The sequence below is a fragment of the Hyposmocoma kahamanoa genome, unplaced genomic scaffold (genome assembly GCF_003589595.1).
Source record: "Hyposmocoma kahamanoa isolate Upper Pololo Valley unplaced genomic scaffold, ASM358959v1 88, whole genome shotgun sequence".
Lineage (NCBI taxonomy): Eukaryota > Metazoa > Arthropoda > Insecta > Lepidoptera > Cosmopterigidae > Hyposmocoma > Hyposmocoma kahamanoa.
The window spans coordinates 16,558,939-16,568,921 of record NW_020654466.1 but is presented as its reverse complement, the minus strand read 5'-3'; the positions used below and the strand labels follow the sequence as shown (position 1 = coordinate 16,568,921).

Below are 9,983 nucleotides of genomic sequence, written 5' to 3'. Positions count from 1 at the left end.
CATACGTATGCTCTGATTGGAGCCGTTCCACCCATGCAAAGTTGGTGGATACATACTGGTTCACTTAAGGTAACCTCTCTAAGGTTCTAACCCGGATTTTTTGTGAGGTGTGATTTAAACAAATAGTACCCAAGTGCACATCACATAGCACCCTGCGTGGTTTACCTCCTGCACGCTTGACGATTTAATAGCGACTACTGGTGACGTCATTAACGTGGCAAAGTTCTGGGCCACAATAATATACTGTATGCTATCAATATGATAAGGAGAATCTGATTATAGTTTCGATATTCCTTAGGTAGAACCCAACAAGTTAGATAGCAAAGGAAAATAGATTAATGAAAATAAATTTTATAAGAAAGATCCTCAAAAATTAAGTAACTATGATAGCACTTGTTATTCTGTAAAATAAAATAAAAAAGTTAAAAACAATTAGTGAATAATTCATCGCTTAAATTCTGAGCTTTATCACGACAGTAGCATCTATTGAACAATGAGGCGTCCATGACTACCGGCTTTGGGTCATCAGATCGTCCATTGAGCCCACATTCCGATTGCTATCTGTTATTTATTGTTTATTCTTAACCAGTCAGAACGTTCTCATTATAAAAAGCTTTCTTTAAAGCTTGCCGTTTTCAAGCGATCTTTGTTCTATTCAAATAAGAGGGAAAATGTTTGTCTATGGGTATTATTTTTATGGGAGATATTGCTATTCCAACTTCAAAACATTACGTTCTCTGCAGTTGGTAGATAAATCACATTCTTCATGTTTTATGATATTTTAAATTTGACACGATTTACTGATAACTAAATAAGAATAAAATAATTCGCGATAGTGGTAGAACAAAATAAAACGTTGAATGTTTCTATTGGATTTGTACAAAAAATAAACAGCAAAGAAAACTACTAACTAGCGCTTCCAAGATTCGTCCCACACGTCCAGGCAAGACCAATCCGTCAATCAGTTTATCAATTACCTTGTTAGCCGCCGCTACGTGCCGAGCGCAAATAATATCCAATGCGCATCCAGTAACATGAATCTTGTAAGTCTCTTGCACTCTATCGAGTAATTTATACAAATTAATGTTTTTTTATACTTATAATGAAAAATATTAAATAGGCCAAAATCGTTTCAAAATACAATTTATTATAAATATATATTACAAGAAATCTTACTTTAACGGAAAAGGAAACTAAGGAAAAATTGTTTTCGGAAAAAGTACAAAACTTTTTGAAAATAATATTGATATAATTTAGTAGCAGGAGGGCTTTGCGAGAGAGATCGTTCTGGGTAGTACTACCACCTTACCTATCTGCCGCCAAGCAATAATGTGAGCATTACTGCGATCCGGTATTGAAGAGTAAGGGAGCTGATGAAATTACAGGCACATGGCACTTGTCAACTTACATGTCAGGGTGACAGGCACACTGTCATTTCCTATCAGATCTTTGCGATTTAAAGTTCTAAGTGGCACTGCAACTGTTATGGATAGGTGTGTAGCTTACAACTGGGCATACGACTTGTTCTCAACACTGAATATTATAAAAAAAAAACAAAAATGTGAAGACGTAAAAAAAGGCATAATTTTACTTAGTGATAACAACTGGTGGTTAATGGTATAATTTTAGTAATAGGTCAAGTAAATGTCTTCGAAGAGTGTCAGCGAGCAATCTCTGCGCACGAGTCATTCACTGATAAGTGCGTCGCAAGAGAAGCACTTGACTGGAACCTATTATCGTATCACTCGTTTTTGATGCATGGTATAAAAGTCCAAAAAGATTGACATTTGGTGATGAAATTATAGATTTTAAATTCCATGTCATTCGGAATTTGTCACTGAATCTAATAAGTCAACAAAAATTTTTTTACTTATTATTGTAGTATCTTAGGATAATGAATGGTACTGGCCGATGTGCAATGATCTATATAACAACAAACGATCAGACGAATAAAATTTCAGAAGATATAATTAATTACTGACAGGACAGGTATTACTAATGATTAATATAACAACGAAAGATCAGGAATCATTGTGTGTAATAAACTTTCAATATAACAACGTAAAATAATTAGCTAATATCATTATATTAGCTAATTATTTTTAATTCATTAACGAATGGTTCAAGTTTTATCATTATAATGTGTTGGCTAATGTTTACAAATATACATTATTTCGTTACACACTATTAAGTAATCTGTGATATAATGTGACCACAACCAGATTTCAACATTTTCATCTTTGAACCAAACTTGTTATCACTAACGATGTACATTTTCTAGATTTCCACACAAATGCAGGTTGGTACATCATCTTAATTGTTATTTATTTGCTTTAGGTGTCAATTATTTGTATATAAACCATACAAACAGAATTCAGTTCAAATTCAGTTCACTTGGAGTTAATAAACCAATAACTAGTCGCTAACACTTGTTTTCCTTCGTCTGCAACCTTTTACAGTGATTATACTATAATTTGTTGAAGTGCCTAAATCAATAAATTAGCAATCATACCTATAAAGCGAATACCATGCCAGAAACACTGATTGAACATCGAAATTGACGTTTAGTGTTGGCGTTATGGGTCATTGTTGTAAACTACTCTAAGCTAGGATTAGTATCACTTCTATAAGATTAGTTTTAATTTTTAATGTGCTATCAACATAACGTACAAAAAAACCATTTTACTGCCGCGCACGTCTATTTGGCTTTCTTGTCAGTCACCTAATATTTCTCTTTGCTGTGCTCATCCTCGGATTTGAACGTTGTTACATCAATCTTATAATTACTTTTCCGAATGATATCTGTTATATCATACAAGACTATTGCGTTTATTCTAAGCAATATGTCATTTGTCAATATGCGAAACTAAGTTCATCAACATTTTTCGTATTGCAGGTTTCTTAAGGACACTTATACTGCACACACTGCTTAACAACTCAACCTAATACCAATATTTTTTCTTAATCTTCTTTCTCTTAAACGTATCTTTAAAATATAATTTTTGAATTTTAAAGAACACTTTAGAAAACCAATACTAAATGCCACGTTTTGATAGATGACACTCCGAGCATAGCAACAAAGTCGCGCTGATAACGACGACAGTAAAGGTGGTTTTCCACCAGAGGCGGCGAGACGAGGCGAGACGAGGATTGAAATTTGTATGACAAAACTTCAATACTCTCCTAGTCCATTTTAGGTGGAAATGGTCTGAATTGACGAAAATGGGCGAAGCGAGAATTGAGATCTTTGTTGACGTAATATTGAACCGTATTGCTGCCTTCATAGAGTATTATACTATTTAATTAAAATACGATCGCGCGATCTCGCCTCGTCTCGTCACGCCTCGCCGGTAGAAAACTACCGCAAAAGTAAAAGTCAAAGTCAAATAATCCTAATTTTTAATTAAAATTAAACTTGAAATTGTCATATTGCAATACATCGAGTATATAACCAGAAATAGAGACGAAATGTCATTTAATTTGCTTAAAAACTATTCTGCCATATCATTACTGTGACAACTGCGCTCCGATTGGCTAGCCCGAGTTCGAAACAATTGACGGATGTCGTCAATGGGTGTCGTCAATTGTTTCACTTCAAAACTACCAGTTAACTTGAGCTTTGCTATAATAGACGAAAATTGCAAAATTACATGTTTAATTACCGATGAAATGTGATCCCGTTTATTTTGTAATTAGATGTTTTGCTATTTTTCCCACACCACCGAATAGAACAGAACGGCATTGTTAAAGATCTTGGTTACAATAAATACAGAATATTTTTTGGAATATACCGAGACGTACGCACAGGTCAGTAGTTGGCCTATCTATATTTCAGTGCAAACGGGAGTAGATATTTATAAGAGCTGTATCGCTAATGTGTTACCTGGAATACTTATATGGCCCCTATTTCGTCTCTATTTCTGGTTATATACTCGATGTATTGATTAAACTCTAATGCTCGTTCGTAAGGCAGATTCGCCAGAGAAGATAGAACAAGAAATTCTAGGCGATGCTCTTTGTAAATAAACATTTGTACACATTTATCATTAGTTGGGACGCTGTGTTTGAATGGGAGCGTATTCGAACACAGCGTCCCGTACATTTCGCTATCCGAAGACTGTGTTCGTAACTCGATAGCAGCAAAGTTCGCAATCGTTACAAGTCGGTTCGAATCGAAAATCGGCCTCACAATAAATGCATTGCAAAAGGTACATTCTCCCGACGTTAGCTATAAATCATATGGGACAATGCGACGTGGACTTCGGTTCTATGATTCATTGTACCAGGCCACAGAAGGGTGAATAAATAATAAAATATGCTTGTATATTCTTGCGAGCTTTGAATATGTCAATGTGACCAAAGGTCTGCGCTATAATACCGCTGCTTTTATTGCCATCATAAAAGGATTTTAATCTTTATTCTAGTAGATACAAACATAACTACGCAACTAATACATCATGTTGACGGAGAATTCATATCCTTGTAACTTGTCAAGTGATTTTAAAGGAATCACCAGTAAGTCACTGTGCTGACTACAGATTGAGATGACTAAAGATTACATTTGTCTCAAGTAAGTAGATAAAGTACCGCATCTTTTCAGATATTTTGAAATTGATTCAGGATTCACTACAAACGAAATAAGACTTTATAGTGCAACATGCTGAAAATTTAATTACAGTAGTAGCTCATCGTAGAAAAAAGTGCCGCTACATTATGTACTTATTGTGTATTAATGATATTAAAGAGGCTAAAATGAGATATCATATTATTTCTTAATACAACTATACGTTTTCGCCTTTCACTGTCCCTTAAATTTTTGAAAATGAAACAATTTTAAGATCGCGTATACTTACTTGTTTTGTCCCATAGAAACGGCTGAAAGACAATCAAGTCTGTAAATAGACTCTAAAACTGAACTTCGACACATGCGACAACATGTTACATCGACATGATTTTACTCAGACATTACGTTACTCCGACAATATGTTACTTCGACATTATTTTACTCAGACACTACGCTACATCGACAACATAGACGAAGTGTTTATTAAAAAAAATCTTTGTACTCTGATAAGAAAAATCATCATTACAAACCCATCTAGGAAATGGTTGGTCAATAAATTTTTTTAATGCTAATAGACTCAGTTTCTTAAAAGGATGACTTCATTGTACCCGAAGAAAAATATCGGGACAGCAAAGTTGGCCAAATTTAATTTAAAAAAATTTCATTCATAATGAATAACATTTTATTAAATTTGACGGACTTCTGCTGTCCCGATTTTCTTCGTCCCATACAATGAAATGATCCCTTCATAACTCTGAGTCGATCAGCATCAAAAAAAGATTTTAATCAATTTTCGTTGTTTTTATGGACAATTCACGCTTGACCAAAAAATTGACTATGCCAAAATTGTTTTCCCAAAAAAAGATGACTTTATGGTTCCTATGATAGTTTCGTTGTATCTTCTATGGTTTCGGATGTCCTTATACTGTCCCGTTTTAAAAAAACTCTGTATTTTAATAAAATAAATTTCCAACAATGTTCAGGACCGAACAAATATTAGCTTTAAATGTAAGGTATTCTTAACTATCAACAAATGGTCACTAATAAAATGTTTAACAAATTCCTAGGCACATTAGCGATGCCTAGATAATCGGCCAAGCACAATTAGCGCAGCGTTTGCGCAGATGGGAAAATAGAGCAAAAACGAGTTGAGTGACGCCGCGTGCCCTGTGCCCGCGCCTCTGCCGGTGTGGCCACAGCTACCATACAGAGCTAACAGTGCCCGATCCAGAAATTGACCTAACAGATAATGTGTCTGCCATGAAATAATTTAGTTACAAAAATGTAGTAAAGTTTTCTGGATACACTCCCTGGATCTAACTGAATTGAGGCCAGCGCAAACCGGCAGACGGGAAGGCAAAGGTCGGAGGTCGTCAAAATATATAAATAATAATGAAAAATGCATTGACTTACAATTATATGGACGTCGGGTCCGCGCTATAAAGTGTCGGAACTTATAGGGCGTTAAAATCGTATACAGAGCGTCATTCACGCTTTACTCTTCATTTGTTCGACTGACAGCGAAGCAAGCAAAATTAGACAGTACTGCGATGACATTACAATTTAAATTCAACGTTTTAGCTTTTTCATATTCCTTTACATGTCACTACGTTTAAATAGGTTGACTTGGGACATTTTTTCATGGTTTGTGTATTAGACCCGTCGTCCATTTATTTGTAAGTCAATGGAAAAATGTATTGTTATCTATTTCTTTTGACGACCTCTGTGGTCGACTGGCTTGCACACCGGTTTTCATGGTGTCGCCATCTCTGAAGACCCGGGTTCAATCCCCGGCCAGGTCAATATAGAAACTTTTCTATATTCTCTCGGTTCTGGGTGTTTTTGGTACCGTTATTGTATGTGATTTTCATGACACAGTGCTTTAGTTACTTTGGAATTGGAGCAACGTACAAATTTCAATGCTCTGAGACCGACCTCGGCGAACACGCTAGAGGATATTGCGGCGGGAGGCGGCGATATGCGACGGAATCCACCGACATGCGCCAGAATCCTTCGGTGTGTGCCGGAGTCTGCCTGAATGAGCCGGAACTTTTCGACTGCGTAGTCGCTAGTGCAACGGAATTAAACCGGTAGCATGTCCGCGGATGCCGCGGCATTTCAGCGAATTGTGCGCTACACTGGCGGACGCTCGCGATCGTAACGGATACACCTCATCAGTGTGCGCTAGCGGGCGTAAATTCCTCCTCTCCTCAATGCTCTCCTCCGCCGTCCACCAGTCTGCGCAGACCCTTAAGCGTTAATATTACACTTTCCGTGTCATAGTATGTCTACAAAAGTCTTGTGAATTAAAATTTAAGGCATTGGATCTTTCTCAGCAAGATTACGAATACGACTTGAAAATGACCCTTATGCTTTTGTAACACTCCATAAACAGCACTGATGACGAAAACTTATCGCGAATATGCCACACCTTGATTAACAATGTCTTATTTATACCGCATTACCAAAACATTTAGGTTCATTTCCATGTAATTAACGTTATCGTGTCGGCTAATGTGAAAACGGAGGATGTATGTGACATTAAAGCCTGCGTTCTGCTGCTCTGCTCAGTTAAAACAATGCCTTGACCTAAATTATCATTGTGTTGCTGTGTATGTGTGTTCCAAATAAGTACGTTATTCTGTTATTATTTGATCATAAAAATCCTTACGCCATCTCTGCAATTCAGAAATTCTCTACGTATAGTACTCCCCACTTCTTCATCTCTCTAATAATGGCATTATTCTTACTTTAATGGCCGCATATTTTGTAAAACATTTTACGATGTCGCTATAAAAGTCGCAATTTGATATTTGTGCGAAATTGCTAATAACTCAAGTTGCATTTTATATACATACTTCGTTACTTATCAAATAGGTAAGACATGATCAATACATACAGTATTTCGAATTACCCTATCATAAACATGACATATAATATTATCTCTTTTCGGTAACAGTCAGCCGTGACCACACAAAAACAATGGAAGTGCCTTAAGCCTCGATTAGGTACTACCAGAAAGAACCGATGTCGCTAAAACTCACACATTTTTAATTTGAAACACTAGACATTCTTGATGTTATCTAGTGTCTTGGTCGTAGTTTCAAATTAAAAAAAAAATAGCTCAGTCTGGATTGTTAATATAATTTAACCTTTACCCTGTCGGAATATCGTTGAAAGTTCAATACCATCAATACCTATTATTGCAAGTCACGACGTTTTGATATTATATTGAAATTTTAATCAATGTGCTGCCATCTAGCGGTTCGTTGCTGAACGATGACGAATTGGAGTTATTAATTTAGTTCTCCAAAAAAGAAGCGACCATATTGCAGGACTTTTGTTTCTTGTAACAAAAAAAATATTTTAACAAACAGAAAATTGATAATTTATTAAAATAAGACTTTCCGATGATATGAAATACCACCACGGGTAATATTTACGATGCGGCTATCATTTTTGCACTCCAAACAGCACGATAAGGCATTTTTCTAAGATTTCAGAAAAATGCCTTAAAAGCCTTGTGTGAGAACCATACCATACAAAACTTAAGTAGCAGTAGAGCTCCTTGTGAAAGAGTTCGTCCAGGGTAGTACTGCCACCTGATCTATTTCTGCCGCCAAGCAGTAATGTCAGTGTTACTGTGTTCTGGTTTTGAAGGGTAAGGGGTGCTGGCGAAGGGTGCTGGCGAAATTGCAGGCACATGAGACTTGTCAACTTACGTCTCAGGTTGACGGGCGCATTGGCAGTGCCCCTCAGATCTTTGCAATTTAAAGCTCTGAGTGGCACTGTTATTGTCATGGACAGGCGTGTAGTTTACCATCAGGCGCACGACTTGTTCGCCCCGTCACTTGATGTTATAGAAAAAAAAATACAGAGGGAAAATGACGGACTGAACTCAAATTTTAATGTCTTTCGAGACCTATAGTTGGCACGCGTCTGACGCTAACTAACCACTTCCACTGTATTTGTTTCTGTAGCCGTGACCACGGGACCTGTAAAGAACGCGAAAAGTTGATTTATTTGATAAAAACTATTGTTTACGGATCTAAATACACCCTATTTAGAACTTTATACACTAGTTTCATTACAAATATGTAACAAGAAAACTTGAAAGCTAAACCTCTTACACTTAGCCCGTCAAAGATTAACCTGCTAAAAGTCCAAAACAATAAAATATTATTTTATTTCTCCTGATAATCTACAGTATAATACATAAGGCTGATGATGATGACAGAAAGTATCACATATACATGTTTTTTCTCTAAAATAAACAAAAGGATATACCTAAAGAATTTTTTTCTCGAAAGCAATAACTCGCGAATGTTACAATAAATAATCTGGCAGATACTTGCGAATTTCTCTTAGCGCTACAAAACGCAAAAAACGCTGATTTAACGCAATTAAAAACACTTTGTAACGTAGTAAAATAAAAAATTGATTTTCCAATACTATTTATATATACTAGGGATGTGAAATATCGATATTTGTAACCGTAACAGCGAGCCTAGCGACGTGAAGTTTCGGTACGGTTGATACCTGCGTAACTGAACAAGTATAGGTACCTAGTCTAGTGTCCCAATGTTATACTTTGGCACTAAACGATACGCTTGTTCATAACAATTGCAGTGCCACTCAGAGCTTTAAATTACACAGACTGAAGAACACTACCCCTGCGTCAGTCCTTTAGTAGCAGTAGAGCTCCTTGTGAAGAGTTCGTCCAGGGAAGTACTACCACCTTATCTATTTCTGCCGCCAAGCAGTGATTTTAGCATTACTGCGTTCCGATTTAGAAGGTTAAGGGTGCTGGTAAAAACGGTAATGGTAAAAATGACAGGCACATGGGAGTTGTCAACTTATGTCTCAGAGTGACGGGCGCAATGGCAATCATCATCAAAACTGAAACACAGTAATGCTGCCATTACTGCTTGGCGGCAGAAATAGGTAAAGGTGGCAGTACTTCCCCGGACGAACATCTTCACAAGGAGCTCTAATCCTACATACAAAAACCACTCTACATTTCTGGACCCGAGTCTGATCATATTGATACCCTCAGATGCATGGTCTGAGGGTATCAACAAGATCAGACTCGGGCTAGCGACTTGGAGGCATGTTAAAACTCATAACGATATTTTATACTTATTGAAATTAAACTCCATACAAAATACTTTAACGTAACGAAAACAAAATACCGTTCCAGTAGAAGCAACAGTACCTAACTAAGAAAAGCTATGAATAACACATGTCTAGGTGTGAATTGGAAATATTTTAAAATTTCTAGTTCACGAGAAATAGTCGACAAAGTTATGTGCAGTTTACACTAAGCATCGACTCCATGTACTTCTGCTTCCTCCGTGTACAAACGAAACTGCACTATAACTTTGTAAATGTAAAATCGCATTGCCTACGCAGCCCTACA

The 9,983-nt window shown here is 36.6% G+C and overlaps 1 protein-coding gene across 1 annotated transcript in view; it reads left to right on the top strand.

Annotated features, from left to right (window-relative positions):
* The first annotated feature begins 989 nt into the window (after nt 1-989).
* Nucleotides 990-9,983, top strand: part of LOC113236021 (intraflagellar transport protein 22 homolog) — a 38,308-nt gene continuing 29,314 nt past the window's right edge. The window contains exon 1 of the mRNA XM_026471956.1: nt 990-1,043. Within this exon, the coding sequence (XP_026327741.1) occupies nt 1,035-1,043 (9 nt within the window). The 5' untranslated portion in view covers nt 990-1,034. The remainder of the gene's footprint in view (nt 1,044-9,983) is intronic.